Source organism: Budorcas taxicolor, chromosome 1 (genome assembly GCF_023091745.1).
Source record: "Budorcas taxicolor isolate Tak-1 chromosome 1, Takin1.1, whole genome shotgun sequence".
NCBI classification, from domain to species: Eukaryota; Metazoa; Chordata; class Mammalia; order Artiodactyla; family Bovidae; genus Budorcas; species Budorcas taxicolor.
The window spans coordinates 190,203,432-190,225,067 of record NC_068910.1 but is presented as its reverse complement, the minus strand read 5'-3'; the positions used below and the strand labels follow the sequence as shown (position 1 = coordinate 190,225,067).

General features: G+C 40.7%; 1 protein-coding gene across 1 annotated transcript in view; it reads right to left on the bottom strand.

Annotated features, from left to right (window-relative positions):
* Positions 1–21,636, bottom strand: part of PCOLCE2 (procollagen C-endopeptidase enhancer 2) — an 83,982-nt gene that overhangs the window by 13,148 nt on the left and 49,198 nt on the right. Inside the window, exons 3-5 of the mRNA XM_052637716.1 lie at positions 17,237–17,492; positions 11,104–11,228; positions 7,553–7,689 (exon numbers count right to left, since the gene is read on the bottom strand). Of these exons, the coding sequence (XP_052493676.1) occupies positions 7,553–7,689; positions 11,104–11,228; positions 17,237–17,492 (518 nt within the window). The remainder of the gene's footprint in view (positions 1–7,552; positions 7,690–11,103; positions 11,229–17,236; positions 17,493–21,636) is intronic.

The following is a 21,636-nucleotide window of genomic DNA, read 5'->3' as shown; positions in this document are numbered from 1 at the left end:
TCTCATGCGTGCCTGAAATGGAAACCTTTCTGTTTATAATCTGGGTAGCAAAATGCTCTTAAGGAGAAAGAGAAAGTGATTGTTTTGGTGGTCATGAACAACCTCATTAAGAATCTAATTTTAAAGCAATCTTAGGGGCGTGCTGGTTAGTTGGGACTAAAGATTTAGTGGCAATAATTACTGAGGCTCAGAAGCTCCCTTACTTAAATCTTAGGGGATAACTATATTATAAAAGATGGTAGTTTCATCTGATCTTTTGCTATTGTTATTTAAACAATGGTTTAAAAATGCTGTTTGGCTAATTTCATTTTAAAACTAATTCAGAAGTGGAAAAAATTAAAGTTATTTAACCAAATTAATTGGCAGTTTGTCTACACTCCTTTTTTGAGGCATCTTCTCAGCCGAACCACTTCTTAGGCATCTTGGACAATAAATAAATGAGGCAACTCTTGTTTTCCTTCACCTATCAGCTACTTTGAGTTGGAAGCGTGGAGGGGAAGGTAGATCTGGGTTTGACCACTAGGGAGAAACAGTGCAGGGTCTTCTCTGTCCTGAAGGTTATTGCCTTCCGAGCCAAGGGATGAACCAAACCTCAGAACGAGCTCTGACACCTCCCTTTTGCCTTCCAGTCACAAAAATGGGACCAAGGTCATTTAAGTAATGCTTCTGAGCATCAAGCCACAAACACGAATATTTAATCCTGCTTCTGAAAATATTCCATGAAATAAACACAGCGTGCATGAAACACAGTTCTCAACTACTATTACAAATAAGACATGCTAACCTTGTTTAGATGATAAAATTACAAAAAGCACTTCTTGTAAGCAGCAGAGAAAACCTGAAGATCCAACCAAGCCAGCCTTATGGGCACGATGTTATAATTATAGTGATCATTCACTGCCTCTTGTATGAACTAATCTTGGAAGCACTATACTGGAAGCTGAATTTTCTCAAGGAAGAGTATTTTTGTCACCAAGACATATTTCAGCTATGCTGCTACTGAGCTTTAGTATGAATGTGACAGAACTGCAGTGCCATAAATGTACTGAGGGCCAAGTGTTGCATTTGCAAATTAATGTTGCAAATCACTCGAAAGGCAAGGGGATATCTCATGTGTGCCCACTCCCCACTAGCAAATCCCAGGACTGGATGAAGGATGCTGACTGCTGTCTTACAGAATTGGCTATGAGAACTGCCTGCAGCCAACCAACCACCGTATTTCTTGACCCACCTCCTCGTCTTCATCTCTACCATCCTTCCCTACCTCCCTGTCTTTACCTGGACCACTGCCACAGCCTCCCCCTTGCTCTTGTCTAGGAGGGGGTTCTAGGGGCACCAGTCCAGTCATTTTCCCCACCCGCACGGGGAGGGCCCCCATGTCTGCACGATGTGGAGTCCAACTCCACTCTCAGCCTCCTCTCTCTCTCCCACTCAAGGTGTAGGCTCTAGAACAGCACCCATCTCCTCTGTGTATCTTTACAACCAAACTCTGCTTGGAACGAATCCTCTTTTCTGTATCTAACTTCCACTCTTCCTTCAAGACTCAGCTTCAAGAAGCATAATCTCCCCCAATCTCCCCACCACTTGTCCCTACTGGACCAAAGGACTCCTTGTCAGAAATCCACCCAAGACTTTTCATTGCCAATTTACCTGTCTGCCTTGTTTCCGCCCCTCCTGCTACTCACCTCCGTATCTCTTACTAATCTTGGAGTTCCAGGTCCCTAACATCATGCCCACCACATGGCTGGGATATATATAGTACCATCTGAACTGAACTGAATCCAATGGTACTGATACTGCGTTGAATCAGGCACAGGGATGCTGGTGATGTCCTGCCGGTCACAACACCCCTCCTCCTAGTCACACATCTAACAGGGGAAAAGTTCCCCAAATGGGTTTTCTCACTTTCTGTACTGCCCCACCCCAGAAGTACTCTGACTGTGGGGAGACAGCCCTCTGGTCCATGTGCTAGTTGGTGGGCAGGCAGTCCAGCTCTTCCAGGCAAACTTCTCAGGAAGCCAGGGATGCTCGACAGTGCCCCCATCGCCTCCACCCACCCTCAGTGGAGGCAACCACTACCCTGAGTTTGTGCTCCTTCTTTCCCTTCCTTTATCTCCAGATTTACTTATATAAGCTATGGTTTGTCCAGTAGTTATGTATGGATGTGAGAGCTGGACCATAAAGAAGGCTAAGTGTCAAAGAATTGATGCTTTTGAACTGCAATGTTGGAGAAGACTCTTGAGAGTCCCTTGGACAGCAAGGAGATCAAACTAGTCAATCCTAAAGGAAATCAACCCTGGATATTCATTGGAAGGACTGATGCTGAAGCTCCAATACTTTGGCCCCCTGATGTGAAGAGCCGACTTGTTGCAAGAGACTCTGATGCTGGAAAAGTCTGAGGGCAGGAGGAGAAGGGGGTGACAGAGGAGGAGATGGTTGGATGGCATCACTGACTCAATGGATGTGAGTTTGAGAAAACTGGGTGATAGTGAAGGACATGGAAGCCTGGTGTGCTGCAGTTCATGGGGTCGCAGAGTCGGACACGACTGAGTGGCTGAACAACAACGGTCTGTATCATGAATCCATATAACCTACAGGTTTGTATGCTTTTAAACTTCATATAAATGAAAGCGTATAGTGTGTCTTTTTCTGTTTTTTTTTTCCTCACCCTCAACATTACAACTGTGAGATTTATCTACTATGTTCATAGCTATAGCGTGTGAACTGCAACAGAATCTGACTATTCTCTTGTTGATAAACTGTTTACTCTCCCTCCGGAACAAACAACATTAAAAAGAACACTTTTATGTCCTGTGACGCACGAGAACAAAAGCGTCGTTAGTGGACACACCAGAAGGTTAGGGTATACACTCTACACCAGGTTAAAGGATACAAGCTCATGTTCAATTTTAGTAGATCTTGCCAAACTGATTTCCAAAGTGACTGTACCAATTTACATTCTTCTCAAAGACGTATTCACAGTGCAGCTCTCTTCTTCTGGGAATGCCTTTTCATGTCCTTTGCCCATTTTTCTTAATGAGTTGTTACTTTTTTCCTTATTCACTTTTAAGAATTTCTTGATATGTTCTGGAACCTAGACCTAGGTCTTTGTCAAGTATATCAAATATTTTACAAACATCTGTTTCGGTTTTGTGCCTTCTTTTTCTCTCCCTTTAAGGTGTGTTTTGATGAGCAGAAATTCTCATTTAAACTTCTCATTTAAGTTCCACCTGTAACCCATCTGTAATTGGCTTCTGTGTGACATAGATATGAACACAGTTCATTTCCCCATGGAAACAAAAATGGTCCCTGCCTCCATTCTCAACAGGACCAACCTCTGGCTGCTGACCTGTGGGACTCTGGAATGTGCCCACTCTGCAGAGACACGTGGGTGTGTTTCTGGCTTCTCTGGTGTTTTCATTAGTCGATTTTTCTACCTCTCTGTTAAAACCACACTGGCTTAATTACAACAGCTTTCTGACCTTGTTCCATGGTGGTAGGTTAAATCTTCCTGCCAGTTCTTCTCCTTCAGAACTGTTCCCTGATCAGGGATCGAACTGCTGTGGTGCCTGCACTGGGACCATGGAGTCTTAACCACTGGACCACCAGTGAAGTCCTGAAGTGTTCTCTATTTATCCATTAGACCAAGCCTGTTGGTTTACAACCTTCATTTCTACTTTTTTTAAGAGGTTACCTCAATTTACCATCCATACTTACTTTGGCATATTATAAAGTTTCACAGTATCTTCACCCGATTCTCAAACAATACAGAGACCTGAGAATCCTTCAACTCTATATCCAATATCTTTGCTCAGTGCTGGTGCCTGCATTTCAGTCTTTTATTCTGTGGTCATTACCTTTCTGCCTGATTTAAAGTCATAATGCAGTTTCTTTAGTTTGGATTTGTTGGTAGTAAACTGTCTCAGCTCTTATTCAACTAAAAATGTCTGTATTTCACCCACATTCACAAAAGAGAAGGTTTTCTGGGTAATTAATTCTAGACTGTCAGACTTTATTTTTTGGGGCTCCAAAATCACTGCAGATGGTGACTGCAGCAATGAAATTAAAAGACGCTTACTCCTTGGAAGAAAAGTTATGACCAACTTAGATAGTATATCCAAAAGCAGAGACATTACTTTGCCGACTAAGGTCCGTCTAGTCAAGGCTATGGTTTTTCCTGTGGTCATGTATGGATGTGAGAGTTGGACTGTGAAGAAGGCTGAGTGTCGAAGAATTGATGCTTTTGAACTGTGGTGTTGGAGAAGACTCTTGAGAGTCCCTTGGACTGCAAGGAGATCCAACCAGTCCATTCTGAAGGAGATCAGCTCTGGGATTTCTTTGGAAGGAATGATGCTGAAGCTGAAAAACTCCAGTACTTTGGCCACCTCATGCGAAGAGTTGACTCATTGGAAAAGACTCTGATGCTGGGAGGGATTGGGGGCAGGAGGAGAAGGGGACGACCCAGGATGAGATGGCTGGATGGCATCACGAACTCAATGGACGTGAGTCTGAGTGAGCTCCGGGAGATGGTGATGGACAGGGAGGCCTGGCGTGCTGCGATTCATGGGGTCGCAAAGAGTCAGACACGACTGAGCGACTGAACTGAACTAATTCTAGAGTGACAGTTACTTTGTGTTAGCATTTTGAAAATATTTTTCTAAGATCTAACTTTCATTGTTGCTACGGAGAAGTCAGTTGTTAGGCTCTTTGTGATAATCTGTCTTTTCTTCCTGGATGTTTTTGACATCCTTCTTTGCTGTTTTGTGGTTTTACTATAATACATGCAGGCATGGATCTATTAAAATATATATTGCTTAGGCATTATTGACTTCTCATATTTGATCATTGATATCTCCCCTCCATTTTGGAAATTGCTCAGCTAGTATTTCTTCAAACATTAAATTTCCTACGTTCTGTATTTTTTCTTATGGAACCTTGATTAATGTATATTAGGTTCCTTCACTCTAGCTTCTATAACTCTTAACCTCTTTTTCATATTTTCCATCTGTCTCTTTGAGCCATGTTCCAGGTAATCACTTCATGCCTATTTCTCAGTTCCTTAAATCCTTTCTGGAACTATGTCATATCAACTATTTAACATATGTATTAACTTTCTTGTTTAAATTATTATATATCTCAGTTCTGGAAATTCTGTTAGACTCTTTGTTAAATCTATTTGATCATTTCTAAAATTCTCTTGGTTCTTACTCATTTTCAACAGTCTGTACCTTAAAGGCTCTAAGTAATATATTTTCCATGAATTTCTTTGCACATACTTATTTTACATTCCGTATCTCATAATTTTACTATATTTTACTATATATAGTAATTATGTAGTTAATATTTAATATATTTAATTTATATTTAATATAAAATTAAAATATGTATGTTTTAATTTTACTATATTTTCACTGATTACTATAATCAGGCCTTTGTAGGTCTGATTATAGCTTGTTTCTGCTGCTGATGGTTTATGTTGGCTTTTTCTTCATGTTTCATGATTTTTTTTGATTAGTACTTGTATTTCTTGAAACTTTATTTATAGGAATTCTTAAAGCCTATGTTAAGATGCATTCTTTCAGCAAGGATTTGTGTTTTCCTCTGTCATACCATGTGGGCACTCACAACTTGGAAATTCTTTAAGTTTCTGACTGCATTTTTTGGGGAATAGTCAGGTAGTGTAAATTATAACCTCAAATCCACATGTGGACTGGTTTTTGGTTAAGAATTCCCATCAGAGACTATTTTTCCTTTCTTTCACCAGAAGCCAAGGCCAAAACCAGCCAGTTTTCCTTATTATCTCCCTTGGGGTGGGGGTAAAGAAAATTAATTCAACCATATTGGTGTCACATAGCCATCTCCAAAGCCAAATCTGTGTATAGTAATTCTGAAAGTAATGGCAACCCACTCCAGTATTCTTCCCTAGAAAATCCCATGGACAGAGGAGCCTGGCGGGCGCTACAGTCCATGGGGTCACAAAGAGTCAGACATGACTGAGTGACTGATTACATACACATTTAAATTACTACTAACTTGTACGTATTCAAATTCTTAATATTATGAAACTTAATAAATATAAATGAATCTAAACTGGAAAGTAACTTGGGACTTTCCTAGTGGTCCACTGGCTAAGACACCATGTTCCCGATGCCTGGGGGGGTCGAGGGAGAGGGGGCGGGTTTGATCCATGGCCAGAGAACTAGATTCCACAGGCTGCAACTAGGAGTTTGAATGCCATAACTGAGACCCGGCACAGCCAAAGAAATAAAAATAAATTTAAAAAAAAGAAAGAAAATGCTGTGCTTTAATTCTAATGTGCCTATGGGAAATCACAGAAATTCACTAAGATCAAGTGATGCAGATACTCTCATTGGGTTGAAGAACAGGGTAAGAAAGACTTTTTTTAGAAAGACTATTTAAATTAGCACAATGGTGATTTGCAGGCAAGCAGTGGTCATTTAAACTGACACCTTTACCAGTATTGTATGAGAAGGTGTGACATGCAGTTTAGTCGCTAAGTCGTGTCCGACTCTTGTGACCCCATGGACTACAGCCCACCAGGCTCCTCTGTCCATGGGATTCTCCAGATAAGAATACTGGAATTGGTTGCCATGCCCTCCTCCAGGGGATCTTCCCAACCCAGGGATCGAACCCAGGTCTCCCGGATTGCATGTGAATTTTTTACAGTCTGAGCTACTAGGGCTTATTCAACGAGAATTTGAGCAACCATGTGAGGAAGAATAAACCCTCCAAAGGTCCAGGACAGACCTCTGATCAGGTAAAATCATCTGCATCCAGCTAGCCTAAGCTTCCAGGTTTCCTCATCTGGATTCTCAATAAACAGCCCCCAAATTTTTCCTTAGAATTTTCCTCATTCTGCTATGACACTGGAGCTCCCCTCGCAGGGCAGTGAGGTTTCCAGGTCTCTGGCTCAGCATCTGCGCCTGGGGCATCACCAACTCTGCTTCTGTGTATCTATTCAGCTGCCCAGGCCTCTCTGCTGCTGCTGCTGCTGCTGCTGCTAAGTCGCTTCAGTCATGTCTGACTCTATGCAACCCCATAGATGGCAGCCTCTCTCTTCTTAATGCTGCCTTCCTCTCTGGGTTGGCTATTCTTTGTGTTGTTGCTGTATGGGACTCCACTGGGAAGGAACCCAAGAATCTGTGAACAAAACAACACAACATCTTCCAGAAAATACAATATAATTGGGCAATTTTAGGGGACGTCCCTGGTGGTCCCATGGTTAAGACTCCCCCTTGCAATGCAGGGGACTTGGGTTCAATCTCTGGTTGGGAAACTAAGATCCCACAAACGGCAGAGCAACTAACCCCATATGCCCCAACTACTGAGTCTGTGTGCCACAACTACTGAAGCGCACATGCCACAACTAGAGAGTCCGTATGCACAACATAACAAAGATCCCGCGTGTTGCAACGAAGACCTGATGTAGCCGAATAAAGAAAGACATGCTTAAAAAATATATTAAAAAATAATCAGGCAATTTTATAAGAAACAAGTTCAGAGCCCTTAAAATAAAACAGGTGCTACTTACGCAGGGGGGCTGTCGCCACAATACTTTCCAATTCTTTCAGCATCATTGATCTCCCCACCGTTAAACACAGCCACGTAATCGTACCGGCAGTAGTTATCACGCTCAACATCAAATTTCTCAAACTTTAATTCTATAAGCTTTAGTGAAAGTACAAGATTAGAAGGGTCAAAGGGGTAGTGAAGAATAACCTCAAACAGAATTCTTCCTCTCCTCAGGTTTGTAAGGGTACTGTGTTTTTCCTTCCTAAAAAAAATGTATTTACCTTGTTTAAATTTTTTCTTATCGTTTTCAAACTTCTTCTTTAGTTAACAACATATTCTCTTGCTTTCATTTTTAATTATTTCAAAAGATCACTTTAAGCCCAGATCAACCCTAGTTAGGATCTTTTTTTTTACTGTTTTTTTAAATTGTGGTAAAAGTCACATAATATAAAATGTACAATTTTAATCACGCTTCCCTGATAGCTCAGTTAGTAAAGAACCCACCTGCAATGCAGGAGACCCTGGTTTGATTCCTGGTTTGGGACGATCTGCTGGAGAAGGGAAAGGCTACCCACTCCAGTATTCTGGCCTGGAGAATTCCATGGATGGTATAGTGGCACTTACATTCACGTTGTTGTTCAACTCTCACTGTCATCCATCTCCTGAATATTTCACCTTCCTAAATTGAAACTCTGTCCCCATTAAACTCCAAGTCCCCATTCTTCCTCCCCCACCGCCAGCCCCTGGCATCTACCAATATACTTCCTGACTCTATAATTTGATTATTCTAGGTACCTCGTATAAGTGGAGTCAAACAGTATTTGTCTGCACTTACAGAATCCCATGGACAGAGGAGCCTGGCGGGCTATAGTTCACAGGGTCGCAAAGAGTCAGACATGACTCAGTGATTAAACAACTGTATATTAGAATGCATTTTTAAGGTTACCGATTTAGGATCTTAAACATGGGAACTCTGTTCCCTTACAGCTAAGAAAGTACAGAAACACTACATAATCCTAGCAATCTATATTAAGACTTAAATTGGGTTTGTATTGGAGTGGAAATTGGGGCTATATACCAACTTCATTCTTCTCTAGAGGAAAACTAATAGAAATAAAAAGTATTACCTACAGTGTCCCCTGCAGTAGTGTATGTTGGGATGTGGTGTTTGTGTACGTGTTTGGTTGTCTGAGATGGGTGGACACAGCAGTTCTACCTTCAAGGGAAGGAGACTAATATTTCCATCACATGCAAAGAACTCAAATTCTTCAGGACCAGAGGTTCAGGGAGGTGGGAATTGACTCTGATGTCTTCTGGAAGTATGTTTTTAAGACTGTGTCTGCCAAGCACAGTGTGCTTGGTGATCTGGTTGATTTTTGAAGAGGCTGCATAGAAGCATGAATGCACAAAGTCAGTGTTAGATTTCTGAAGTTTTTTTCTTTTTTTGGCACTGGTACCAACAATAGTGTCCTAAAATACTCAAGTCAATAGGAAGTTTTGATTTAAAAGCAATCATTCCCCTTATAAAAGCAGATCTTTCCAGAGTACCTCTACCATATGAATCAAAGCAAGTCTCACTGGGTTCATAAATACCCATGGCACCCAGAGACTGGTCCCTATTCTTCCAGGGTGGGCAGGCAACCCTCCCTAATGCTTACGGAAGATAATAGGTGTTAACTTATGTTAGGACAGTCACAATGCTATTAGCCGTTAGCTAGCGAAGACTTGGACAGTAATGTGGGTGAAGTTGTAACACCAGTGACATCACAAAGAGATATAAAAGGAAAGTTTGGCTTTGAACACGATTGCTACATATCCACATATTTATCCACTTTTCAAAAGCACCAGGAAAGGGTGAATAATAGCTTATTCATACTCAACACTGCTTTAAGTTACATTAAAATATTTCCCCTTTGGGCCCTGTAACTTTTCATTGGTCAGAAATAAAATGCATTCCAGGTTACTAAAAAATTGGCTGAACTTTTTCTACTTAGAAATTGGTTACAAATTTTGGGAGAGAAAATAAAAATAAGGAGGGTAAAGTGGAAAGCTATGATTTTTTTAAAAGATGTCTTTTAATAGAAGAAAATGCCCAAAGATTTACATAGAAATTACTTGACTTAATTTTCTCATATTATTTTTCTCATTTGGACAGTTTCCACTGATTTCAGACACTACAACTATGACTAGAGACTCAATTGGCTAAAGCCAAAAATTAAATAAATAAAATCTAAATGTAATTTAAATAAAGAGAAAAACTTGGGGAAACGATGCTAAATTGTAATCTGCAAGTATAATTAAATGGAAGTCACTTAATCTAACATATTTACAAATGACACCAAGAGAAAAATGATCAATACAATCTCAAGAATTACATAATAGCTTAAATGTTGGATAAATTTAATTTTTAAATGTTCTATTAAACTATAAAATGTTCAATAGATTTACAGAATCCTATATTATCAAATAAATGAGTAAATTTTTCATTTAAACATAAAACTGAGTTTTAGGATTATGATCAAAGTATCTGTGTGTGTGTGTGCACTCAAATCACTGACTTGCATAGTATATTTGCCTGAATAATTTCCACTAAGGAAATGAATATATGGCAAATAGTATTTGTGTAAACAAAAGATCAAGTTAGAAAAAAATATTTTAACAATATCGTAATATTCACCATACAGTGTTTGGATTAAAGTCTATAATATTTCCCATAATAATAATTTTTAAAAGTTATTTTCAAAATTCTATAGCAAAGAGTTGGTTTATTCTCATGCTAAGTTCTGTCCTGAAATTAATATCTGAAAGTGGTCCCTAGAAAGAGTAAAAATTTATATAACCACAAACTAGTAAACACTGGAAAACTAGATCTCTGTTGATTGTTTTAGAGCAATGAATAGTTATTTGTGGGGAACCTGCACAAATTTTAAACAACAACCAAAAGAAGAAAAAGAAAAAGCACCATGGAGCACAGCAGTTTTCATGTCAGAGACCTTGTTCTTAGAAAAGATGATGTGATGTGCTTGCACTGGCTTGGCTGAAGTGAAGCCTTCTGGCTGTTCTGGATTTGGCGATTTGGAGGGCTGTTACCAGGACATGATGATCTGTGAGCAGATGGTAACCTGAGGTGTACGTAAACTTGGGGCTTTGTTGTCCTCCTGCAGTTGGTCACTGCTGCTCATAAACCCGTGCTTATAACACCTTCCACAGTGTTTAAACAACCTCATGTGAGATTTGCAGGCTGTTTGTATTTTAAACCTGTTGAAAATTGTAATTCTCTAATGGGAAGTTAAATCCATGACTTTGCAAGTCAAAGAGCACAAAGGCAGCTTTAATCTGGGTCTCTGCGTGAAGAAATGCTGTGTCCAGCAGGGCCTTCCTCGCCTCTTTAACCTGGGTCTCTGCATGAAGAAATGCTGTGTCCAGCAGGGCCTTCCTCACCTCTTTAACCTGGGTCTCTGCATGAAGAAATGCTGTGTCCAGCAGGGCCTTCCTTGCCTGTTATCTTTAACAGTTCACATTGGGCAATTCACACATGCATACTTTCTTCATGTTTTCAGGGAACCTCACCTGATTCTTCGGGGCTACGATGTGCCACACACAAGTGACTCCTGCAGGGTAATCACGGTCTGGCCAGTTGGGGGTTTTGAAAGAGCCGGAAGGTCTTTCAAGGAGGCCTCCACAATACTGATCACCTGAAGTTATTAAAAATGAAAAAAAGTCCACGTGTATGGCAATGCAACCATATGGAAATAGGAACTTGGAATAGTGATAGTATAACAAAGGCAGTAGCAGATGCTCTTAGTTCTTCCCTTAAAAATGGTTGTACAGTCTCCTTTAAACACACACACATACGCACACACAGAATGATCTCGAGGTTACCTGACAGATCACACCAGCATAAGAGAGTGAAGGAGAGAAATGAGGGCTTAGACTCTTCTCTTTTCTTCCCCATTTTTTGGATGAGACAAAACATTTGGGCTGTTACTCATTCAAACACCATGAAGGGTCAACCAAATCTATACATTTAAGAACTCAAGGCAGAGGTATTTATTAATAAGGCTAAAATTCAGGTCCATGGACAAAGTCTGAATGAGTTATTATAGACAACTCTTATTACGAGTAAACTGTTTATAAATCCTTCACAATTTTCAAGAATAATTGTGTCAAAACAATATATGCTTATAACACTGTCAGCGATACAGAAGAGCATTAAAGGTAGGATTGATTTCTAGATTGGCCTGATATCGGGCAAGCTCTCTCCTGGTCTGAGAAAAGTGACTGCTCCAGAAAAGTCTGCCGGATTAACAGGTACAGGTGTCGTGTGGGGTGGCTCTGCGCCTCATAGCTAACCATGCCTCTGTACTTGGTGCCGGGCATGCGTACTTCTGCTCTGAATGACGTCAGAACAGAACCAGGATGGCTAGCCCCCAGGAGCCTCAGAAGGGGCTGTTGGCGGCGCCCTCACACCACATAGCACAGGCCTGCATGGATCGACAGGGACTGTGCTTCTTCACCCTGCGTCCCTCTGCTGCCTCTGTCCCCAAACCCTCGGTTCCTCCCTCGCCTGCACACTGAGATGGCCTTGTGTTGGGGGATGAGACCATCCCCCACCCATTCCTTTGTCTCTCCCACCCCAGACCCTAACCTAACGTAGAGCCCAGACTCAGCCGTGCTGAAGGGTCTCCCTTTAGGCACAAATCTCACTATTATACTAGGAGGTTCCGGAAGTTTCACCAGAGCCATACTCAGCAGTAGTTCTGACAGTGAGGATACTAAGGATGAAGGTTTGGTTTCAAACTTGGTTTTCAAGAGAATATTCTCAATGCTAGCTTCCTGGCCTGTGCAAATATTAGCCTCACTTCCCTGGGACAGAACTGGGTTTCCTGGACACATCTAGACTCCTAGCAAAGCTGCTTATTCCCTGTGGGGGGTGGGGAGGGATTGAATTTGGGGTAAGATTCCCTCAAATCCCACCACTTAAAACTAACCACAATAAGTATGTCACAAACGCGTTTCAGACATCTCTATGCATATGAACTAAAGGGTTGGTTGAAATAATTTTAGAAAGATATTTCAATACAAGTTTTAATTTAATTTTACTTGGATTTAACCAACAAAGAAAAACTGAAACTAATTCATATACTTTAACAAAATATTTGACACAGAAGCTAATCATTCTTAAGAAGATTCTTTAAATTGAAGACAATGTATTATAAAAATTGAGGTTGGAATAATTTCTACAACTTTTTGCTTATGGAAAACTTCAAGCATATGCAAAGCAAACAGACAATATAATGAATCTCTATGTATTCGTCCAGTTTCAACAAGTATCATCATTCTACTATTCTTTTTTTAAACATCCTTTTATTTTTATTTATTTATCCTTTTTGGCCATGCTGTGTGGCATGGGGACCCTTAGTTCCCCAACCAGGGATTGAATCCAGGCCCCTGCACTGGGAGTGTGTGGAGTCTTAACCACTGGACCACCAGGGAAATCCCATCATTCTACTATTCTATCAGTATAGCTAGCCAATGCCCACCACTTGCACTATGATTATTATTATTACTTTATAGGTTTGAGGGAGGTAAATTCGATACTTTGAAGTGCACAAATCTTAGCTGTAAAAAATTGAAAAATGGTTACACCTGTGTGAGCCACACTCCTATGATGTATGTATCCAAAATTTCTGTATCCTTCACCAGTCAATTTGCTGGATCTCCACATCACTTTTCCGAAAGATTCCACTGTAGATTAGTTTTATTCTAGAGCTTCATATAAATGGAATCATATGGTGTTCCTCTTCTGTGTTTGACTTCTCTTGCCTGGCACAATGTCTGAGATGCATTGCTGTGTGTATTGGTAGCTTGTTCCTTGACATTGCTGAGTAGTATTCTGGGGTGTGGAAACAACAATTTGTTCACCCTTTCTCCCGCTGATATCCATTTGGGTTGCTTCCAGTCTGGGCTACTGTGAATGAAGATGTTATGAACATTTTTGTACAAATCTCTTGGTGGACTTGTATTTTCATTTCTCTTATATAAATACCCAGGAATGCAATTGCTGGGCCAAGAGTAGATGTTGATGTTTAACTTCATAAGAAACTATCAAAATATTTCCCCAAGTGGTTTTACTATTTTATGCCTCTCCAGGGATGAGAACTTTGGCTGCATCACATCTTTGCCACCATTAAGTGTTGTCAGTTTGTTTTTTTTTAACCTAACCTGGTGGGTATGTAACGGTATCTCATTGTGTTTTTAATTTGCATTTCCCTGTTAACTAATGACACTGAACAGTTTTTCATGCACTTATGAATCATTTGTGTATCTTCTTCTGGAAAGTAAAAGTTCAACTGTTTGCCCATTTTTATATTTATTGGGATCTTTATCTTTTTACTGTTGAGTTATATAAGTTCTTTATATATTCTGAATACAAGTCTGTTATGAGGTATTTTTGCAAATGTTTTTCCTATTCTTTAGGCTATCTATGTAAAGTTATCTTTTTATAAGCATTAGTTTTCACTTTAATGAAGTTTGCATGGTACATATTTTTCTATCCTTTTATGTTTAGCCTGTTTTGTCTTCATATTTCAAGTGCTTTTTTGTAGACAATATGGTTGGGGTTTGCTTTTTAACCCATTCTAATACTTACTGTCTTCTAATTGGAGTATTTAATCCTCTATATTTAATGTACTTATTGATATGCTTGGATTGAGTGTGCCAATTACTATTTTGTTCTATTTGTCACACCTTTCTCTTGTTCCATCTCTTCTTCCTTTCCTGCCCTCTTTGTGGCAGTTAAATAATTCTGGTATTTATTTTAATCTTTTGGCTTTTAGTTAAAACAAAAAAGGCATTTTTAAAGGATTCTCTAGGGACTGCAATATGCATCTCTAACTTATCACAGCCTTTTAGGGTTAACAGAATGTTTCTTCATGTATTGTATATTTCCACTTGCTTCTCCATCCTTTGTTCCATTGTTGTCATATATATTATATCATATATTATACTTGCCACAATACGCACTTAAGCTTTTTGTTTTGTTTTGATCAGACAGATGGTAAAGAAATGAAGAGAAAAAAAATAAAATAACACATAGTCTGCTATGTTTACCATTTCCAGTGGCCTTCAATCCTTCTATTACCTTTCGGTTACCCTGTGGGGCCACTTCCCTTCAATTTAAGAAACTCCCTTCAATATTTCTTGTGACATGGTTGTTTATCTGAAAATGTCTTTATTTCACTTTCATTTTTGAAGTCTGGTTATAGAATTCTGGGTTGATGCTGTTCCACTGCCTTCTGGCCTCGACTGTTTCTGATTAAAAGAAAGCCATCCTTCATACCATTGTTTTTCTATATGTAATTTGGGTTTTATCTGATTGATTTTAAGATTTTCTCTTTATCTTCTGATTTCTTTAATCATGATGTGGCCAAGTGTGGCTTCATTTTTTACTCATCTCATTTGGGGTTTGTTGACCTTCCTAGCTCTGTAAATTGATATTCTTCACTAAATTTGGGTGGCTCCAAGCCATTATTTCTTGAGATTCCTTTTTTGTGCACTTTTATCACTCTCTTTTTCCTCTGGGACACAAATTACACATATGTTAGACCACCTGAGATTGTCTCACCAGTCTCCAAGGCTGTCATTTTTTCATCTTTTTCCTACTGGGTTTTCAGATTGAATCAGTTCTAATCAAAACCACTGCATTTTTCTTCTACCATCTCCAACCTACTTGTAAGTCCCTCAGATAAATTTCAAAATTTCATAGCCTCTATCTTTCAGCTCTAGCATTACCATTGTATTCTTTTCTGAGACTCTCAATCAGTTTGTTTTTTGACACATATATTTTCCTTTAAGTCTTTAAACAAATGTATAATAGCCGCTTTAAAATGCTTGTCTCCTAATGGTAACCCCTGGGCTAGCTGCAGGTCAGTTTATTTACTTATCTTTGGCCGTGCTGGTCTTTGTCGCTGCACTGGCTTTTCTCTTGTTGTGGTGAGCAGGGTTGTGATGAGCGGGGGCTACTCTCTAGTTGCCGTGTGCCGGCTTCTCACTGTGGTAACTTCTCTCGTTGCTGAGCACGGGCTGTAGGGTGCACGGGCTTCAGTAGTTACGGCACGTGGGCTCAGTAACTGTAACTCCTGGGCTCTAGAGCATAGGCTCAACAGTTGCGGTGCACAGGCTTAGTTGCTTTATAGCATGTGGGATCTCCCCGCATCAGGGATTAAACCTGTATCTCCTGCATTGGCAAGCTGATTCTTTATCACTGAGCCACCAGGGAAGCCCTGGGGGTCAATTTTTATTGACTGCTTTTTTTGTTGTATAGAGACACACTTTCCTGGTTTCATCAGATGATTGGATACTGGACATTATGAATACTATATAAAGTATATACATGTGTATATGTATATGTGCATACATTATGTATATGTGTATACATTATGATACACTATAAAGTCTCTAGATTCTACTGTGTTCCAATGAAAAGTGATTTTTGTTCTGGGAGGCATTCAACTTGGCTAGATCCAAGCTCGAAGTCTGTCACCCTGCTAATGGGCAGCAGCTGTATCTTGGATCGGTTTCTTCATATTCCAGATGATGCTTTTGTGCCAGGCCACCTGGGCTCTCCCCCATATATGTAGAGGTTAGCTGTTAGCCAAAGATTTGGGTGGATTTTATATGTACATTTTGTGCCTCAGTTCTTCAGAAGATCCCAGCCAGGATTTCCTCCCAAGTGTTCTGGCTGCTCTGTCAGCCCCAGATTCTGTACTCTAATATCTCAAGGCTGAGCTACAGTCCAAGGCAAGAAAAGATTAGGCAGTGCCTTTAGGCAGAAGGCTGCAGATCTTGGCCATTGCAGCTGTCTTCCAAGGACGGAGGTTTCTACCCTTGGGAGATCACATGTACTGATGTGAAACTACTCCAACTTGTAGGGCGAAGCAAAAAGAAAAAGCTGTGAAACAATATGAAAGCATGATCCCACTTACACATTTTAAACGTTATTGCAAAAGTACAAACTAATAAGTAAGTGCACAAACCATGTATGGGACCCACCAGCCATGCATGGCTGTTTCTAAGAGGGGACTACCATGGGGCGAAAAGTCTCTATATGTATGCAAGGTTTCACATTTTTTACTCCATGAATTTCTACATTTGAATTTTATAAGAATATATATGGGCTTTAAACAAATACTGATTTTTGTATATGGTTTATCTCAGAATACATGAATATAATTCCCTGTGCCATACAGTAGGACTTGTTTAACCATTCTATGTTACAGTCTGCATCTGCTAACCCCAAACTCCCAGTCCATCCCTGCCCATTGGCAAGACTGATTTTTTTTAATGGTCTCTTGATGGTTTGGTGGGCTCAGTGGTAAAGAATCTGCCTGCAATGCCAGAGACCAGGTTCAATCCCTGGGTAGGGAAGATCCTTTGGAGAAAGGAATGGCAACCCACTCCAGTATTCTTGCCTGGAGAATTCCATGGACAGAGGAGCATGGTGGGCTATAGTCCACGGGGTCGCAAAGAGTCGAATATGACTGAGTGACTAACACTTTGATGATTTGGTGGTATTTATTAGCTCTCTGTTTGAGAAGAATTGCTCTTAAACTTTGGATTAAGTGCCTAGACCAGTGCCTGACATAAAGGAGGCATTCAGTAACTATGGGCCCGTATTATTGCTGTAATGTGGGAACAATACCTCTTTCATTTGGTTCCGCAGCAGAGAACATGGCCATGAAGCCATTCCCAGCTGTGTTGGCGTCGGAAATCATCTGCACCATCATCTTGTTGCTGCTGGACACAAGGGCTCCAGGCCGGAACGTGCCGCAGAAGCGCCCGATGCGCTGGCCATTGGCGTGGCCATTGTACACATCCACAAAGTCATAACGACACAGGTTGTCACTCTCCAGGTCTATGAATCGGAAATTGAGAACTACCACTTTTCCCTCCGGAACCTGCCAAGAAAATGGCCAAGGGGAAAACTGTGTCATGGAAGTGGCGTCTGAAGCCTTCACGTCTAAGCCAATTACTGAAATGAGCAGAGAAAAGTTTAATACCCCAGATCATGCTTCTTCCCTTCAACTCTGAATGAGGCCACAAAAGGCATTCTACCATAATGCGTTCCCGGTAAAAGACGAGCATTTATTATCTTTTCACAAATTCCACAATTCTCTAGGGTACATGAGCTTAATCTTACGGAGTCTGTCTCAAAGTTGCAAACTATTGGATCAGTCTTACTTTTGAAAATTAATTATTAATTTGTTTGGCTGCACTAGGTCTTAGCAGCAGCATGCGTTTTGGGGTTTTTTTTTAGTTGCAGCATGCGAACTCTTAGTTGAGGCATGTGCGATCTAGTTGCCGGCCTAGGGATCAAACCTGGGCCCCCTGCATTGGTAGCACAGAGTCTTACCCCTAGACCACGAGGCAAGTTCCAGGATCACTTATTAATTAATAAATCATAGCTTACAAAGAATACCAGGCCCAACTGGATCTTAGCACACATCTCACATCTGCACATTCTAAAGCACCATGGCACTCAGACATAGTGCTCAGCAAAGATACATTTGAAATGTCAATTCTTACAAATAATACAACAGGACAATCTCAAGACACAGAATGTTTTGTGAAATTCAAACTCAAACGGTGATTTGGCAACTGTGTAGGTAATTTATAGATAATTAACTTTGGGTCCTCAAGAGGCCAGATCAATTATCTACACTGATTATATTGATTAACTGTTGAATCAGCTCTTCTCAAAGTCACTAAGTTTTTGTTTTCCAGGTGAAAACGATATACTAGGCAGCCTTGAAACATAATACACTGATGAAAAAGATGCGTTTTCACCTTCTCCACTTTCTCATAAGACTTTTTCACCATAATTTCCTCCTCCCTCCTTGTTCCCTGACTAAGTAGAGAAAAATGGCTACAAAAGCATTTGGCAGGATTCTTACAAAAGCCCCATTTATTTCACACTATCTTTTAATTTCTTCATACAAGCTGTTTAGTCATAAAGTCTTGATAAGATTTGTTTCACACTCGATAGCATAAGAATTTCATTCTGTAAAAACCTACAGATGACAAAGATCAGTGATTTAAAATCAGCAAAGATACACAAGCAACACTGTTCGCTTCATCTTAATTAACCATCTCAGACTTAAGGATCAAAGGACGCCATCACATAAATGTGGCTTCCCCATGTTGCTAAGCTCCCCATACTGGTAAGTGACATGAATTTTTTTTTCCTGTAATAAGAAGTGTGTCAGTGCCACTTGCCTTTTTTAATCAAACACATAACACCCAATGGAGAAACTATAACCCAGTAATCACAAGAAGGGGGATATTTTAGCTTTACCATCATTGCATTCTAATTGCTAGAGGCTTATCTTAAGTATGAACATCAGAAGCTCTAAAGCCACAGTCTAAGAAGCTGACAGCAGAAAACACAATTTAATTTTTAAACATTCTCACTGAGATATTTGTTGCAGAACGTCCTTGGTTTTGTTTTGTTTTGTTGCATACAATCTCTCTTTATCCCATGATCAGAAAATTATCACCATGTGATGCCACATCTGCTACCTTGACTATAGGCAAGCTCTCCATGAATCACTGAAAAATTCCCAGTTAAGAAAAACATTTGGAACTAAATTAATTTGGACTGTCCTTGAGTGAATAATGACTATTTGCGTAAATGTATAAACCCTATGGAGGGCAATTCAAAGCTATGACACTCATCCACCCACAGAGTGAGTGTAGATTAAAAAGGAAAGAGGTCTAAGGATGGAGTCCTGGGGCATTCCAATGTCATCGTGTCTTCAAGATGAAGCCAAACCACCAAAGGGACTGAGTCAGTAAGTAGGAGGCAACCAGAAGGAGGATGTGGTGCCCAGAAGCCAGACGAAGAGAGTGCGTCAAGCAGGAAAGGCTGATTGGCTGAATCAGGCGCTGCTGTTTAGTCAGTAAGATGGTGACTGAGATAAGACCACTAGGTTTAGCAACCAGAGGTCACTGGTGACTCTGACATGGCTGTTTTGCTGGAGCAGTAGGGATGAAGCCTGAAAAGAGAAGGATCAAGAGGAAATGGAGTGAGAGAAATTGGTGCAAATGAATACAGACAAGTCTTTCAAGGAGTTTAGCTGGAAAGATGAACAGAGTACAAAGGCTGTAACTAGAAGGGGATGTACGGTCAAGACAGGATATTAAATGGGTTGAATTAAGGCATGCTTGCTTGCCAGTGGGAATAATCCCGTAGAGAGGGCAAAACTGATGAAGTAAAAGAGAGGGAGAATTGATTGAGCAATGCCATTAGCAGGCCAGGGAGAGCTGATCTAAGACCCCGTGGAGCACGGATGGTCTGCCCAGTGAGAGGAAGGCAGGGCAGATGCAGGGAGGTTGGTACACGAGGTTGTGGTGGCATGTGAAACTTTTCTTCTGATCACTTTGCTTTTCTCAGTGAAATAGAGAATGAGATCAGCAGCAGCAAAAAAGTGGGTATGGGAGGAGCTACTGGGAGTTTGAGAACAGATCAATAGGTGTGTAACAGATTAGGGAAGTGTAACAGGGCTGTCATGAGTGCTGAGGGTCCACTGGAAATAAATGAATTAAAAGTGAGTCCTCTCTACCGTATGATCCAGCAGTTCCACTCCTGGGTACATATTTGAGAAAAGACACCTGCACCCCAGTGTTCATAACACCATTATTTACAAAAGTTAAGATACTGAAGCAGCCTATGTGTTCATCAACAGATGAATGGATAAAGATGTGGTACATATATACAATGAAATATTACTCAGTCATAAAAGTCATTGCAATTTTGCCATTTGCAACAACATGGATGGACTTGGACTCAGATTCCCTGGTGGCTCAGACAGTAAAGAATCCTCCTGCAATGTAAAAGACCTCGGTTCAATCCCTGCATGGGGAGGATCCCCTGCAGGAGGGCACAGCAACCCACTCCACTATTCTTGCCTGGAGAATCCCCATGGACAGAGGCCTGGCAGGCTACAGTCCGTAGGGTCACAAAGAGTCAGACACGACTGAGCGACTAAGCACAGCACAGGATGGACTTGGAGAGTATTCAGGTCAGTTCAGTCACTCAGTCGTGTCCGACTCTTTGCAACCCCATGAAGCTCAGCTCGCCAGGCCTCCCTGTCCATCACCAACTCCCGGAGTTCACTCAAACTCATGTCCATCAAGTCGGTGATGCTGTCCAGCCATCTCATCCTCTGTTGTCCCTTCTCCTGCCCCGAATCCCTCCCAGCATCACAGTCTTTTCCAATGAGTCAACTCTTCACATGAGGTGGCCAAAGTACTGGAGTTTCAGCTTTAGCATCATTCCTTCCGAAGAAATCCCAGGGCTGATCTCCTTCAGAATGGACCGGTTGGATCTCCTTGCAGTCCAAGGGACTCTCAAGAGTCTTCTCCAACACCACAGTTCAAAAGCATCAATCCTTCGGCACTCAGCTTTCTTCACAGTCCAACTCTCACATCCATACATGACCACTGGAAAAACCATAGCCTTGACTAGACGGACCTTTGTTGGAGAGTATTAGGCTAAGTGAAATAATTTAGACAGAGAAAGACAAATACTGTATGATATCACTTAAGTGTGGAATCTGTAAAGTACAACAAACTAGTGAATATAAAAAAGAAGCAGGTTAACAGATACAGAGAATGAGTCAGTAGGGAGAGGGCAGGGAGGAAAGGGAGCAGAGTAGGAAGGTAAAAACTATTATGTACAAAATCAACAAGACCTGGGTTAGATCCCTGGATTGGGAAGATCCCCTGGAGGAGGGAAAGGCTACCCACTCCACTATTCTGTCCTGGGGAATTCCATGAACATCATAGTCCATGGGGTCACAAAGAGTTGGACACGACTTAGTGACTTTCACTTTCACAAAATAAGCTACAGGGATATAGTGTACGACACAGGGGATATAGTCAATAATTCATAATGTTAATAACTATAAATGGAGTGTAGCCTTTAAAAGTTGTGCATCACTATGTTGCATCCCAATAACTTACATAATCTTGTACATAAACTATATCTCGTTTAAAAGGAAACAAGTGAGTCCTCTGCATGGTTGTATTCTCTTTCTCCCC